The sequence below is a fragment of the Anser cygnoides genome, chromosome 1 (genome assembly GCF_040182565.1).
Source record: "Anser cygnoides isolate HZ-2024a breed goose chromosome 1, Taihu_goose_T2T_genome, whole genome shotgun sequence".
Classification (NCBI taxonomy): Eukaryota; Metazoa; Chordata; class Aves; order Anseriformes; family Anatidae; genus Anser; species Anser cygnoides.
This window is the reverse complement of record NC_089873.1, coordinates 10,518,977-10,536,636: the sequence shown is the minus strand read 5'-3', so window position 1 is coordinate 10,536,636 and position 17,660 is coordinate 10,518,977. Positions and strand designations below refer to the sequence as shown.

At 36.7% G+C, this 17,660-nt stretch overlaps 1 protein-coding gene across 7 annotated transcripts in view; it reads right to left on the bottom strand.

The window, feature by feature from the left end:
• CACNA2D1 (calcium voltage-gated channel auxiliary subunit alpha2delta 1) overlaps positions 1 to 17,312 on the bottom strand; it is a 406,577-nt gene extending 389,265 nt beyond the window's left edge. For 3 of the 7 annotated variants that reach the window (XM_013180420.3, XM_066983093.1, XM_066982964.1), the window contains exon 1: positions 17,055 to 17,310. In XM_013180420.3, coding sequence (XP_013035874.1) covers positions 17,055 to 17,149 — 95 coding nt within the window. In that variant the 5' untranslated portion in view covers positions 17,150 to 17,310. Of the gene's footprint in view, positions 1 to 17,054 lie in introns of all 7 variants that reach the window. The other 4 variants (XM_013180424.3, XM_048062797.2, XM_066983016.1 and 1 more) reach the window with 2 other exon arrangements.
• Between the last annotated feature and the right edge of the window lie 348 nt (positions 17,313 to 17,660).

Genomic DNA, 17,660 nt, shown 5'->3' with positions numbered 1-17,660 from the left:
ATTTCATAGGTCTGTGTACAAATGTAATAAAAGGAAAATCACATTGTTTTTCTTTAAATAGAACTACAAAATCGATTAACAAAACAATCCTATTGTAAAGGTGTCAGATCCTTTTCCTAGTTTTAAACAAAATAAAAGAATAATTTCAAAAGAAAAAAACTTCCAGGAATAATAGTAGCTTTCTTCCAAGATATGGACACTACCTCCCTCCCACCTGAGTTGCCTACTCCTTTACAATTTTTGATCTCCCAGTAAGCAGAAATATTTGGTTATATACAGATTAAGAACAAAAAAAAAATACTGCTAGGGAAGTGGGAAGAATGATGCTATTTAAATTTACACACACACCCCTTTCTAAGTGCTATGTGTCAATTCCTAAACAAAGAAACCTGAAATTTCTTCCACCTTCCCTGACTCATATCACAATAACCCTGGTAACTTTTTAACCAATATTTTATTCACCACCAGTTTCCCAGCATTCTTTTTCAGAACAGGAAACCAAATGGCCTGTAAGCATTCTCTAGTGTTCAAGAAGCTATATCTATTACTGACCAAACTTAAGTTTCACCAACTATTATTTTCTCAGAAAGTAAACAACAACAACAAAGCCTTTCTTGCCATCAATAGCAGATGAACAGCATATTTACTTGTTAAAAATTCATGATGTGCACGCATGGTTGAGAGAAAGTGCTTAGTCCTCATGAAAGATGTTGAACACCCCTAACGGTGGATATTTCATTTTCTATGCACGGTATAGGTGGCAACTGAACAAATACCTCAGAATCTCCTCAAAAGTAACCCTCATTATTTACCTTACAATTAATTTTAACCACTAGTGAGTAGTTATATGTAGCTCATCTGCTAAGTGGACATAAGTGGTGTTTATGTAGTTATTCACTTTAATTATACAGAGGCAAAGGTAAAAGATATAAAACATGCAGAGGGTAGTGAACTTACATTCAGCTCAATGAAGAGCTAAAGGCACACAGAGTGAACCTATATACGAGGGACACATGCAAATAGTAGTTCCATGTGCCTTAATGTCACAGAAATAACTTTTAAATGTATGGGGCAAGCATCTAGCTTTACTGAAGGCAACGTGAATTTTGCAATCAACATCCCATGTAGTCATCCCATGGTTTAACAGATGGATGAGAAAATGGTTCAATACCTGCTGGAAATCAGTTCCTGAGCAAGTCTCTGGGGCTGGCTTTGGGCAGGGTGTGAATGATGTGCTTAGTGCAGGTCAGAAGCCACAGCAAAAGGTCACCAGCAAATGGTGTGATATGCCTGAGGTCACACAGCTATTAGGAGTTTCTGAAAAGACTTTACAAATCTACATTTGAAGCATGGTTTAGTACGTTTTTGAAATGTATAGTGCTTTTTACTTTGGATGTCGTGTAGATTAATATTTAATACATCGTAATTCTGCAGTTACAGAATATCCTTCCAGTTATTACCATACATAGTAAAGGGAAAATGTTGTACTGCTTTATAGTACCAATAATAATGCTACCACATAGAAATATGGCAAAGCAAACACAGTTAAAAAATATCACAAACTACTCCCATCCCAACATACTCATACAAAGGATGTTGGTCTGAACAAGTGCTAAAAATTTACTGAAGCTGAGAAGAAATTTTAGCCTCTTCAGACAACCATGGTCTGAAAACTAAAAGGGACTACACTAGATGTAGTGTGATAAATTAATGCACCAAGCTCCTATATAATAAACTAGCAGTGTACAGCCCTACAAATAAATTTTTGACTATCTGTAGCACAACTGGCCTGTTCACAAGTAGAAATCATTTGCAAGACTAGAACATTAAGAAAAAATTGCCAAGTATTGTGAAGTCCTAAAGGGTGAACACATTTATTTAGAAAACACTAAAAGCCTTGTGCTAAGTACTGGCTTAGCTACTGTTCCGTCCTTACTATCACTAATGGTGTCATCTATAGCAGAGGTTATACCCTTCTGTTGGATATTAAACTATATAGCTATGTAATACCTGCCTGCATTACAAGTATGTCCCTCTTATGTTGACAACAGCAATGAACACATAGGAGAAAAAATTATAGGAAGTGATATGGCACACAAATTAGTATTCATAATATTACCCCTGCCATTATTTGTTCCCCAACAGGTATTATCAGTAAGCAGAGAAAACCCTCAGGAGACATGAACTATATTGCTTTATCATTCCTAGGCATCCTGTTTCCATGCCAAACTTTCTGTTTAAGGATCTCTGTCTCATAAGCTTCTGTCATACAAAATTCATAATAATATGGGTATTGTTCCTTGACTGGAGCTTCTAAGTACTATGCTAATAAGAGCAGGGAAACATGTATATGGTGCATGGTGCATGCATTGTTGCTGTTTGAGGATATAAGCAAACTCATCTCCTGGTCTGAGATACTGCATAATTAAATTTAACATGTTAAATTAAATAATGTTTGATAAATTCAGCTATAGTATAAATTATATTCAGAAATGTAGGTGAGAGGAAAAGTAAAAGTTGCAATAGATTCCCTTCTATACCTAATTTTTGTGTGTGTGAGAGAGCTTTTTTTTTGTTTTGTTTTGTTTCAATTCTTTACAAACACAAATAATCTGGGATGACAGACTGTTTCTATGCAGGTTGTATTTTTTCTTTGTTTGTTTGTTTGTTTGTTTTACCATAGCATGATAACAAAAAAGACCAAAAATTATTTCCTTAAAAGGTGTGTCCTAAAACAAAAGTGGACCTAAGACATGATCATGGTGCTTCTTTGGAGTAGGTTGGCAATTAAGATGTTATATATATGGAAGCATTTACAATTATCCACAGATCTACTGAAATAAATCTTTGAAAATAAAGTAAGAAAATCTGTTGTATCAGAATCATTAGCAATAATTCCTTCAGATGAACTAGAAGTACTTGATGTAAAAAATGAAATTAAGTCTACAATAGAAATGTTTTATTGAGAACCATTTTTGACACAATTCCATACTTATACCTTGTAAACGTACTTAAATATATTTTTAAATAAAATAACAGTTGCAGGACAAACAAACAAACAAAAAAACACAAACAAAAAAAAAACCAATAAAGCAATCAAAAATGTACTGTCTAGTTCCCATATAATGCAGGAGTGAGCTTTTTGATTTTTCTCTTCAGTACTGACTTTTCTTCAGATTTCTCTTCAATGCACAGTTAGAAGTTCAATGATTTAAAAGCACCACAAACACTTACAGGATGAATCCATAACCCACCTACTTGTACTGTCAATACATTTTGTGTATTTAATCTGAATTTTCCTTATCTGAATTTGTAGGTTGAAATCTGCAAAGCAGGTGAAAGCCTGAATAGGCATGCATCTTTTTGTATTTCTAATAGCACTTGGTATTCAAATCTTTCTTCTACTCTGACATGTAATACCAAAAATCAGCATTTACACAGCATATTACATTTTGAATGCATTGTCCAAACAATTCTCTGCCCTTTTGAAGAACTCACATATGGAAGAGAAAACTGGATAAGACCAGAAAAAAAACAGACTCTGAAATTCCTGTTTTATTCTTTGTACGTATAGATTTGAGAAGCTTTAATGCAACAATTCCCAATTTACAACTTTCAAGCCACATGAATCCCAATCAAGTCCAGTATCAAGATACATAGAATAAGGTATTATTCTAGAAAAAGTAAGTGTAGTAATGATAAGACATTAAATTTGTATAAACACAAATAGCTGTGAATGACTTAAGCGAGAAAAAGGTCGTGTGGTCATTAAACAGACTGAATTTAAAGCTCCAGAGAATTTTTTTACTGCATCATTTCAGCTTCATTTCAGACTCTCAGAGAACTACACAAACAATGTAAAATAACAATACTTCACTTAAATTGCACTTATTTTTGCATTGATTTTGTTTAGATAAGACATCGAGTGCTAAAAAGACTCCATAATTGCTCCATTCTGAAAACAGACAGTATTATCAGGCAAGAAAACCTTCATTAGTTCATTATCCAATTTTCTCAGGTGAAAGAAATGTCACATGGATGGTGTGTGTCCATGTCAAATCACACAATAACAAATCACAGACTGGAATCTATCTAAATTACTCTTGAATTAGAAACTCCATTCCACAACAACAATTAAACTGTGTGCCTCCTACAGTTTATATTTGTCTATCATATATTCATGTAAAGATTTTGTACTAAACCCCACTCCTGATGTGGCAAGTTTAAAAGGAAACAAACTTGTTTTATTACTTTGTGGATACTGTAGGGATGTTTCCCTGTAGGAAATACGAACAACTTTATTTTAATCAATCTTTGAATGAATGAGTTTGCACATCTCCAGTTTGCAGGTTGCCTATTTGGCCATTAAGAAATCCTTGACTAAATTCTACCCACACATATGCCATTAAGTATTAATGTATGACCAGCTGGATCTGGTACACCAGAAATATAAAAATTCAGGTACTTGTGAAATCTCTTGAATTTGGCCATGGTTGCTCCCAAAATAATCCAAAGATCAAATGTAGAGCTAAACACTCACACAAGAAGCATGAGTTTCCTGTGCCATTAGGTAACCAAAAATGCTAAGGGCATTTTAGTGGTATACTGGTAACATTTCCTGTTAATTTGCAGGAAAAATCCCAGCTATGACATAATTCCTGCCTAGTGACAGGACTAACCCATTACTGAAGTCACACAACATAAAAAACACAGGATTAGCCAGATAGTTCTCTTCCTGCAATGAAACAATGTTCTAGCAACACAAAACATCTAAATATATCTCAAAAACATCTCTTTGTTTAGGGTATCTTTACCCTAGCTTTTGGGTTCAAAACATAGCTTTTGTTTAATACCTGACTTCCAGTTCTGAGGTAGATGCTTCTGCAAGCTCTCCATGCAGTGGAAGCTATTACTAGCTTTTTGTTGCCAGAGACAAGGTATATCCTTTGCAGCTTTACCAAAATTATCAGTGAAATCCACCTGTCTCGTTTGTCTTATGTAGGAGTTACATTTTGAATAATTAGGTACAGGAAAAAAAAAAAAAAAAAAAGCACCTCTTATTAAGTCAAAATCATAAAAGCTGTGAAGTAGGGTATAATAAGAAAAATAAGTATACATCTCCATTTTAATATGTAAGCGCACTGTAAGCATATTTCTGTCATTGTGAGTCTATTTCATATGCTCAATAAAATGAGTTTCCAGTTGAAAAAATAATGGTTGATTCTGTAACTGAAGAGTGGATCACAATGAAGATGTAGAAGGAAGACAAATTAAGGCCAATTTCAATATCGTACATTTCCTAATTATCAAGTGTTTAGCTTTACAATCAAATAACTTACTTTTAAAATAGATTTAAAAAAAAAAAAAAAGAAGAAAGAAAAAATGATTAGCATTTCTATCTATAAACAGATTCATCCCATGGAGAATAATGGGACAATTGTGGAGTAGAATCTATTCACTAGAAAGAAGTAGAGCCCCAGGTAATTAGATACGTAGAACCAAATATTTAATCACTGATGTTTAACCTGTGCTTGCCAAGCTGAAAGCATCATAATTCAATACATAATGTCTTTGTTGAAGCATGGAAATCTATAAGAATAACTGAGCATTTTCATGCAAAACTACCTTGCAGGCCATAGAATTATCTTGTTCTATGAATAAACGGAGTTATGCAAAGCAAAATCACTAGCAGCAAAATATCTGCAGTCTAAGTATTATTCTATACATCTACTATGATATTATTTATGACCATTTGTTAACTATGTCTCTCACCATCTAAGCAAGAAAGTGACGGGTGCTTTTAATCTCAGTTTTGCAGACTAGGAGAGTGCATCTAGATTAGTAACACTTACATAGCAGAGGAGTAAAGATACCGAGTACTGTTAATAAGAAAGAAGATAACACATCAGAATTGGGGTCTCATGGTCCTGTAAAGAGACAGCATCACTTTTCAGATTAAACCAAGCTTCACTGAGAAAAAGAAAAAAAAGGGGGGGGGGGGGGGGGGGGGGGGCAGGGAGGGAGGTTTCTTTAGGTTTCTTACTGATTTTAAAGCTAATTACCTGAAAATCAAGATTTCATACCTGAAGGTGAACAAATTATTCAGTTGTGAGGGGTTAAAATAAATTACTTCTCTCATTCCTACCATTTTAAATTGTAGTTCCAATTTCTAGAACCGATTCCTTAAGAAAAAAAAAAAAAATCTGTGAAAGCTACTTACAGGTATCCTGCACATTACTAGATGCTGCAGTATTTTTAAGAAGAAAGTATTTCCTCCTTACAATTCCATATGTATATAAAATTGTGTTTGTTCCTAATCTCTGAGAACATTTTTCAGTGCCTTCTGGCACACTAAGTTCTTTTTTATATGGACACTTGCTCAGTGGGGCACAGACAATGAAGTGCTGTCAGAGCTTATCATTTAAAAGGAAGACAAATGACCACATCTGATATCACGCATGGTTTCTTTGCGATATCTTACTATTCCCCTCTGTATAGCCTAATATGATCATGTATTACATTTTATTTTATATAATTTTTACAATCAGGCCTTGACAGTGATGACTCATTCTGTGGGCATGAAACCTGTATGTGTTTAATCAGAAACTATTTTATGTGGGTTCATCCCTGCACCTAGGATTTAAATGATACAGGACTGATACACATTTTGCTGAAATTACACTGGTGCAAGGAAAGACGAAATTGGGTACCTAACCGTTTCCAAAGACATTTAGAGTATATCCTGAGACATACTCTTAGTCATGCAACAAACCAATTAAACCTTTGTGTATTTCTAATCAGTCGGAAGTGACTACAAGGACCAGATCTTGCTTTCAGTTACCTCAAAGCTTTTCCCCATGTTTATTGTATAGTGAAATCTCCTCAAGACATGTTCCGGCTTGTATTAGCAATCCTCTCTATTAGCTTATATATCTACCTGCAAAATCTAAAATATCTTCAGAAAAGATGAAAGTCTAATCCAGAAGGTAGGAAAGGTAATCAAGGTAGGAAAGGTAGCTTTTGAAATAAAAAAATAAAAAAAAAAAAAAAATAAAATAGTAAGGACTGCACTTCTGTTATAACTATTACTTCTGTTGTAACTGTTACTAGGCCAATCAAAACAATTGCTATGAAAACTATGTTACTCCTACTTGAAATCTGAGCAGCCTCCGTCATTATCAGGTAATTAGCCATCATTAATGACTATCTTAGGCGTGCTACTAGTCCATAAATGGAAATAAGTTGATGCCAGACCCCCTAAACAGCACTACTTATATACTTCCGTGACCATCCTTCTCACAGAAGCAGGACAACTTATGATACGCAACACGCTTGTTCAAGCAGGATGGCAATGGGGTACCATTCCCATTTCAGAAATGGGAACAGAAGGAACAAAAACAGCAGCAAACAGTGCTTGAAAAGAAGTGGGATCAGGTTAATGAACTCAAGTGACACAAGTTATTTTGGCTGTTATTGTAATCACCTATTCCTTCTATTTTAACTAGAAAATATGAAATATTCACAGTCCACATTTCAGATAACCTATAGCTCCAAATGATTTCAACATCAAGAACAATGCTGTGCAATGTGGCACAGGAGTGCAGCTAACACACAGCATTGGCATGACTCAGATGTGCTGGCTTTTTTTCACGATACTGTCTGCAGATTTTTGCTGACTCTTGGTAGTTTCTAAAAATGCTGGTAAGCTTATGTTTTACAATCTGTGTGCATCCAAGAAGTAGAGATTGTGGGGATTAACTTCTTCTAACTCTCCAGATTTCAAGTTCCACACAGGAAAGGTTTGGTCATGCAAGTATCTGAGGCAAGGTGGGAATAAAGCAAAAAAAAAAATAACATCCTTAATAAACAAGCCTTAACAACTTAACACTTTTCAACTACAGAGGGCTTTGGAGGCATTAGCTAACAAATTAATCTTGACAATAAACCCTTGCCTGACTAAATGGTAAGATGCCTCAGCCTCTTATTTTACTGATGAGAGAAATCAGCATGGAAGAAACTAAGGTCCAAAACGCAAGGCAGATAATGAGAGGCAGATAATAATGGAAATAATGGAGAGAGGACTATAATAATAATATCCTCAGCCAGGATACATACAATTCAGGATGTACATCACAGAAAAAGTAAATTAAAAAGCCTATTACCTCCTCTATAACTTTATTTCTATTATATTTATATATATATAACAAATACATACAATATGCATATATACCATAGGCACCACTGAATTTAGTTATGACAAAGGGCTCAGCTCAAGTAATACTTGCTGCATTACAGAATACACAAACTGCTGCATGCATCCTAAAGGAGAATTTCCCACAGAAGATCATGGTGCAACAAAACTTTTTGCTCAATACACTCAATTTCCACCTTCTTTTGCCAGGCATTATTGTATGTATTCTCTTTACTTTAAGCTGTCTTTGAAAAAAATCTGATGAACTTGTTGCATCCATACGTAAAAAGCAATGAAACTACATATAAGGCTAACACCAAATATGAACATTCAATAACATCTGAAGGAGTATTCTAAGCAATTGTTGAAAAAAATATACTATGTATTATATTTTATTCTAATTCAATATATGAAAAGAAATAAACCATATTCTGCAAAAAGCAATATCTACATTGACGTCTGCACAGGAAGTTAGTGCATACCTTGGCTAAACTCACAGAACACTGTACCAACATATCTCATAGGGCAGAGCACTCACCAACTTAAGAGCATTTTCTTTGAAGTTAAAGCTGCATTTAGGATCCAAACAACATATCAGCTAAATGGACTATTCAAATACACACTGGGGGAAATGATTACTGTGAGGGTACATTCAACCATTTACAAAATAAACCATTTTTCCACTAGTCCACAGCAGAATACCATAAATCAAAACCTGTGTTTTAATGGAATGTTGAACTTACTCCCCAACAATCCGAAAAGTTTAATGGGATATTGGATCTATATGTGCAAGAGTAAATTGTTACCCATAAGACCAGGTTAAAAATAGTAAAAGCCTTAACTGAGCTGATATAAATAGTTACGTGTTTCTGCAAACTGCCATATCATGGCTGTTAGAGAATTTTGAATAAGAAAGAAACATCCAAACAAGGTTGATTCCTTGGAGCCTGCCACTTGTGCCATATTTGTAGATCTGGTTGTGCCTAAAAGCACAGTCAGACCTCTGAAATACTGTAATTCATACTTCTGGTCATCTTCACTTTATGACTCTACTCCTTCTTGCAATATCAAAAATATGATTCTTCCAGCTGAGAGTGCAAACTGTTTCACTTCACCATCTTCAGCAAAACATACCCTAGGACTCACTTTTCTCCTATGGAAGAGGTTTCATTATCAAGAGTCAGTACAAGCCAGGTGTAGCTTTTTTTTTCCTCATTCCAAGAACGAAGAAAACATCCCTTCACTAGTTTGTTTATGGCTGCCTTAGCGCAGAAAGAAAAATGCGTCATGATATCAAAAGTGACACTGAGATAAATGGCATGCCTTCATTTAGGCCTTAGTCCTGCAACCCTACCCAGAGAACTTTTATAACTTTATTTATATGCCTACTTGAAAGAAGATTTAGTCCATGCTTTGCAAAATAATTTAAAAATCCCAGCAGAGATAAGAGAGGGAGAGACTATATGGCTGGGGAACGTTTTTAAGCCTTTAGACCAGCCTAGTGGTGATCTGCACAAAGGCACAGGAGACAGAAACACCTGAGGTACAAAATTCTTTGGATGAACTGAGTTCTGCTTTTCTCCTTTAAATATAACAAAATTTATCATTTGATCACTACAAAAAAATAAATTCTGGACTCAGCAACACATTCATGTTATTATCTGCTTCACAATTCAATATGGAAGAGGGCTGAAAGAAAGATCCCTGATCAAATATATACCTCTATGCAAAAGAAAATGATTGCTATGCAAGATTATTACCTCAGATGATCTATAAGACATATCATTAAAAAAAAAAAAAAAGTTTTTGCTGAATGCCTGGTTCCATATTCATGGCTCTACAGAAACAGAGGAAATTTCAAAAAATGCTTAATTCACTATGTAGAATATCTGTTACAAAGTCAGACTATAGCTCTTTTCCAGACAAACACTCAAATGAGGATTGAGAATGTAATTTAAAAAGAGGCTGAAAAATCCAATAAAACATTTTTTTTAATAGTCAGCAATATTATAACTCCACATTCATATTCTATGGGTATTTCAGGCCTGCCTCAGATAAAAAAAAAAAAAAAAAAAAAAGTCTGATTTTGAATTACTGTAATTAACTGCAAAAGCTTGCTGATTTGTTGATGCAAAATAATGTCAATCTCTTTCATAAACTTGTTAGAATCTTTGTAAATAAATAGCAGAAATTATACAAGGAGGAAAGATTCAGCTTCCTATCTTTGTCATCTATTTACTGTTGGTACACAGAGAAAGGTATCGTGGGGAGGGACAGATGAGAACGAAGGCAGTCTTTTCCCTAACACCCCTGGTGTAACATAACCCAACAGTGAGCCGCCCTCTTCTCACAGGGTGCTGGTGAAAGCGCAAGCGTATTTTACATTCCAGGCTGAAAACTTACTAAGGCTGGGAGGAACGAGGGTCTCAACAGTTGAGTTTGCTGAAAAGAAGAGTAGGTCAATAAATAGTTTGGGAAGCACTGGAGGTGGATGAGACAAATCCCTCCTGAGCTGCACGGCTGCAGGCATGCATCGTTAATTTTTAGCTATTAAAAAGTGCTGAGGCATATTCTGATAATCTTCATTCTTACAATGATTTTTGTCTAAGACTATCAATGTCACTTTTTAATTTTAGCAGGATAGCCTGGCCCTAAATGAGAATATCCAGCACATAAGCAACACTGAGCAATAAACTGAGCTGAGTGGTACTCTTTTCACTACCAGTGTTGCATATTTACACCTTACGTGTGAGCCATTCCTGAATCACTACTTGTTGTATTATGCCGTACTGCTTGGTATAAAAGTCATATCCTTCAAACAATATTGGCTTCAGTTCTCTTTTATTACTGTAAATCCAGAGTGAAAGAAGAATCATGCCACTATATAATGGCAATGACCAGTTTGCTATAGCAAGCAATGGCATGACTGCTGCGAAATGCAGCTCTTGGTCTGGTCCTAAAAACACAGCATTAATCAATATACTTTGAGAAAAGTGAACAGGATCAGGCTATTTAATAGATGCAACAAGAAAAATAAATCAGAGCTGCAACCTCAAATGTGAATCATTTCAGTATTCATTAATACCTATCTTTCAACAGCTGGAGATGGAAGGGAAAATCTCATGCAGCAGCAGGGTAAGAGTGACAACAGCAAAGCTTAGGGGTTGGGAGAGAAATACAGTTACTATTTTGTAGTTGATTTAAAAAAAAAAAAAAAAGTTCTGTGCATTTTCAAGATGCTAGATATGTTCTACCTGAATGCTGAGAACACTGAGTTTTCTTTCTTTCTAACAAGAAGCCTGATTCAGCATTTACAAAAGTATGACATCCACCTTCACCAAATTATAGTTATGGTCCAACAATTTTATTCCAGTGTTATGTTCTGGTAAATCTTTCCTTCTGCTAAGGCACATGTTTTAACAAAGCACTAGAAAACAACATTTTCTGTAGTCCATAATACTAACATTTGCCACTACCATCTTTATAAACACTCTAGGCACAACATGTATCCCAAGCATGCAGGGATCAAAAGCTCTTGTATTGCTGCGAAAAAGGTACAAAACAGTCTGGGGCCCAATTCTGCTTCTACTACGTTCAACAACAAAGAGAATGAGCCGTTTTTCTCTTAAACTACTAAAATGCTCCTAAACTGCAACCCCTATCTAACAGAGGTTTAAGTCAAACATCGGTTTGGAAGATAATACTACCTTGGGTAAAGGATTCTCAAAGAAGGGAAGAATAAAGAATAAAAGCATAAGCATGTCAGATCACAGTTATCAGTGGACAACCACAGACTATTTTGTTTCTTTGTTACAAAAGATTAAAGTAATAATAACTTGACCATGCTTCCATCAATTTAAAATGCTCTGCTAGATAAATATTTTTTAAGATCTGTACAACAGGCCTTCTATTTAACAATGAATACATTTCAGACTAATGTGCTGCCAAGCTCCAGCTCTCTTTCTAGCAGCTGAATTCTTGGATAAAATCATTTTGCAGGGTATGAGCAATACAGTTCTGAAAATAGCATCACTGCAAAATGAAAGATGGCAAGAACCTCTACAATGCTGATTTATTTCAATGAAATTTCATCTCTTATGATCAGTGTCTATTTTGATGTTTTCAGCTGAATTTTCATACCTAATAAAATGCAAATTTATAGAATATGCCTGTTTTAAGGCCCCAGCATAAATGTCTAGGAGGAAAACAGAAAGAATCTAGCATACAAACAAACAAACAAACAAAAAGAATAATAAAAAATACCCATTCACAATTTACATCATAAAATATGTGAAACAGAAAAATGCTTTGTGGATCCAAATAATTTGCATTTATCACCACCACATGTGCAGAGACACTCACAAAAATAAAACAACACCAATCAACAAGCTGTTCTGCACTGATCTTTAAGTATGCTTCTACTAGAAGAACGGACTGGAGTGATACTTTTAAAAATATCTGTGGTTTTATGCATCTTGTGTAATGCTCAGCATTCAGACGTGCTGCTGAGAAAATACTAAGAGGTGATACTGCACTTCCCTGGCTCTAAGTAGATACATCTTTTGGCTTTCTTTCCAATTCACTGATATGAAGATATACTTCAGAGGATTTTTTTTTTCTAATAATTAAGATTTTTAAATAGACTGGAAAATACAGTTTTCAAATACAAGGGAGCCTGATATTGTACAATCTATTAATGCAACTGCCTTTCCTAATTAACATCACCAGTAAATTTTCACAGGTTTTATGCTAAAAAATGAGATTGTATGTATGTAAGAGGTGTCAAAATCCCTAAGTATTGCAGGAGAAACAGATGAAAAGAACACTGATTCAGTCACTGATTTTATATAGAAAGAGATGCTACGTACCAAGCCCAGCAACATTCTCACCAAGACCGACACTTGTTAGGTCCATGTGCACAAACCAAAAATATGAACGTCCCAGTTGTGCAAGCTCTAATTCATGTGAGTCATACAGACTTCCCCGAGTTGTCCTAATGACACCGAAACAGTAAGGATGATTCATGCAAATAAGAAAAGGGAATACACAACTTCTTTTCTAAAATTGTCTCTGGTTTTCATGCCTGCATACGTACATATATGTATGTTTGTATGTATATTATTTCATCCTCTGCATATTATTTTTATCCTTAGATGTTTGACACCAATTAATCTAAGTAGCTGTTCTGTCTTGAATATAATGTATAATTTTTTCTCTACTCAAATATCCAAACATATGGAAAAAGATGAGTGAGAGGGAAGAAGTGTAGAAGATACAGGAAAGAGAAAAAAATGAGTAGGGGATGAAAATCAGAGAAGATAAAATAAAAAGAGACATTAAGAATGATATAATTGCAAAAATACTACTATTTATATTGAAAGGTTTCAGCCCTGGGTTTGTCAAAATCAAAATACCTGGATTTAATTTTATTTATTTATTTATTTTATCAGAATAGCCAGACTTATCTGGAAGCAGTAGGTACATCTCTATATCATAAGTTGCTCTTTATCATTAGAAAGATCAACACTGGTAAGACATACTATGTCAAAAGTCTACTTAAGAATTACAACATTTTTAAACCATTTTTTAAACTCATGACTATCTGTTTTCATGCAGGAGAGAACAATAATAAAGAGAGCCCTATGCTACCTTTACCAGGCAATGTACAAAACTACATTTACATATTTCCTTAAATCTGCATAAATATGGATGATAAAGAAATAGATAAGGTTAGAAAAGAAGTGCATTGTGTACGGTGTTAGCATTAGCACGGCTATATGGACAGGAGAACCGTATACAACAGTATTTCATATAAGTTCAAAATATCTGCAGTACTGCACGTATAATTAAAGTATTTTGACTTTCTACCTTAAAAGTAAGAGCTTGATATTCTCTGCTAAGATATAATATATCCCTAATACATAATACAATGAAAATCTTACATTTTAATAAAACCTCTTATATATATTGATCAGTAGATAAGCCTTACATCTAAAGATCAAGACATAATTGCCACTATACCTAAAATGTTAATTAAGGGAAGTCGCCAATATTTGCAGTGAAGTATTCAAACACAGGAAGCAACAAATGTGCTTATGCCACCTGCTCAGATTTTCAGTGAGAATTAAGGCTCCCATTTCATACAGCACACACCTTCACTCAAAATTCTGTGTACATTGCTGGGTAAATATATCAAAGCCTTTTTGCCGTGTCAGTGAAGTAAGATGAATCAAATGCCTGAGATTCTATCAAACTGGCACTGCTTAAACCTTCAGCATTTTTTGCTAAAAATATGTCATACTTGTGCACTGCTGTATTGGTGATAAACACTTACGAATGTTTCAGTAAAAGCACATGTTAAAAATATTTACTGATGCAGAAGGAACAGATGACTGAAGGAAAAGTGATTGTACGGTAATGAGTTGCTGATGAGATCACAAACTATACAGCCTTGAATATGCACATTTTTCATACAACAGCTGGGCAAAGCTGTTTCCTCAGAGCAACTTTTCAATAAAAAGAAAAATAGACTGAAAATAATGGGAAAAGGCAGGTCACTCAGAACACAGTGTCAGCTAATCTTCAGTTCTTCAATTATTAATATATTTTCTTTCCTTCATTCTCTTCTGTTTTTTTTTCTCCTATTTTCAATATTCTTAGAATATAAAATATTTCAAATTAAGAGCATTCCTATTTCTGCCACATCTCTTTGTTCTTCTCCATTTGTAATCTGTAGCAGGAAACAAAACACCACTAACTGAGAAGTCTTAAAAGAGATTCCAAAAATCTTCTCTTTCACCTGTTACATCATTACATTTTGCAAAGCAGCTCTCCCTCCATCGACCTGTTGTGCTGTCTCCTAAACAAGCCAAGCCCTATTTGCACGTGGATTTAATTTCAAAGGAGAAACGTTACAATGAGGGATGGACAAGCACTGCAGATCATTTCTGCAACATTTCAATGGAATAATAATGAGAAAAAAAGAAAGTTAACAGTAAGTAGATTGTGAAGGACATGGAAATGCTATTGTCCATATTCTGAGTTACTTATTCATAGGTATAGCTTATAATTAAAGTTCCATTATATAGTATGTTTCCCTGTTAACAATTTCTGTTATCATGAGTGGCAGTAAAGGCAAATTCTAAGGGAAGTGGCAAACATGGACAGAAGTGAAAATAATTTTAAAGAAATATCACGTAACGTTATACTAAAAAGTGATCTAGACTTCTATTCGAAATTATACCACCTTTTAATACAGTCTTCTTTTTACTTCCCTAGGTTCCATATTTCTCTCTCTTAAAATTAAGTAAATCTAAGTAGAAGATAAAGTGTGATTAGTTGTGTATGATATAGTTCATCAGTTCAAAAAGAAACAGTTAAACACAGGAGCTAAAGCACAAGGAAAGCACTGATTTAAAAAGCCCAAGCTTTGTATTTTGTCACTCTTGCTTTTACATGGTACGCCTTTAAAATTGCAACACAAGAATTTTTTTTAAAGATAATTTTCCTTTCAATGAGAGGCAATATGCATTCAACTTAGAAGATATTAAGTGGTTATTTTACACTTATCTTTGTATTCCTTTTTTTTTCATTTAACAGTGTGAGGAGCATCTCTTTGAGTCTTTCATAATGGAACCGATACTCAGAACTGAATCCAATTATAACAACCTACCAGCAGTACTAATTGGTGAAAATGCATTGCTGGTAATTGCTGTAAACTCATCCTTCTGCACAGAATGAACGAGGGCAATAAATTCCACCCAGTGTTAAACAATAGGGAAGAGTATCATCAGCACTATTTTTCTTAGGTAAAATGCATTAAAGTGAGTCATCCACTTAAAAGTTACCTACTGATAGCTTTAACCCAGATTCAGGGACTAAGTGCTTAAAAATGAATAAATAAATAAGGGGAGAAAGAAAGGGGGAAAGGAAGAAAACACGGTAATTAGTCCATAGTGTTTGTATATATTTATATATTCAGTCTGTACCGAATCTCAAATATGATGCATTGGATTAATTTTTGCCCTTTCTTTTACTGCTCGCCCTCCTTGCGTGATCCTTGCACTGCTCTGGGCAACTGTTTCACGCTGGTGTGTATGCGGTGGCTTAAAGATTTCTATCTCACAGCCATGCGGAAACAAAGCCGCCTGCCCCGAGTACCCACCGGCTCTCTCCAAGGTGATTTTTAGCAAGCAACCCCTTGTAAGGCCGACACTCGAGGACGCGTAGGAAAACACTTCTTTACTTGCTTTCAGCTCGCTAAAAAAGCTCGCCTTTTGCACATGCGTGCGCACACACGAAAGCACCCGAACAAACACATAGATAAAACAAACCCCGGAGCTGTCAAAATAGTCGCGGTGCGCCCTGGCACCCATCCCGCTGGGAGCGAGCTTCGCCTGCGCCCACACCTCGGGCACCGCCGTCCTGACTCAGGACGGCACGAAAACCCCTCCCTGCCTCTAACGTGAATGAAATCGCTCAAGTGATGGCTATTATTATTTTTTTTTTCCGATATTCCTGCCAGAAATAAGCCCTTTCGGGAGGAGAGGGGCGAGCTGCCCGGGAGTGGAAACTTTCCTGCGGGCGCAGCTCGCCGCCGGGGCCATGCGCACCGGGAGGGGGGCTCGGGGGATCCGCTCTCGCCGGGGCACCGTCCCCTCCTTTCGGCCCCTCTTGCCCATGCCACGGCAGCCGAAACCTCCCCGTTTCACCCCTCCGCCGCTCCCCAGCCACACTTACTTTTATTGCCCGGGGAGCGCCTTTTGTGCTCTCGCCCCAGCCGCGCTCTCCCCCGGCTCCCGGGGAGCCCCAGCCGCTGCCCCTCGCCCCTCTCGCCCCTCTCGCCCACCCGTCGAGGACTTACGTGGTGGGCGAAGGGAAGGGTCCCTCCGAGGAGTGGTTCATCACCAGGGACTGGAAAAGTGTCAGGCTAAAGACCAGCAGCCAGCCAGCAGCCATCTTCCTGATCGAAGATCGATCCCCCCCACACACACTCCCCAACCTCCTCCTCCTCCTTTTCCCCAAGTCGGCGAGACGGTAATAATAATAAATTCAATTATTGTGCGTGCGGCGTGGGGGGGCTGTTGTTTTTTAAAGCCTCCTCCGCTCCCCCCCCCCCCCCCTTCCCCCCCCCCGCCCCCTGGCAGGAGGCGCAGAAGAAGCGGGTGGGAAAGGAGGAGGAGAAACGATGGAGAGCTGTGGGTGGAGAGGGGGAAGAGGAGAAATAGAGGAGCGAGAGAGGGAGATACTCTACTCTCCGCTACTCCAGCAGCAGCTCCAGCTTCCTCTGATCCGCCGCCATCAGGGCTACTTTTGTAACGGAGCCCCGCTCGCTCCCTGCGTGCGCGCCTGTGCCCGGCCCTGATTTATCCCCGATCGCAGAGCAGCAGCAGCAGCAGAAGGAGGAGGAGGAGAGGAGGGGGAAGGCGGGGTGGGGGCTCCCGGAGAAGGGAGAGGAGGAAAAACGGGG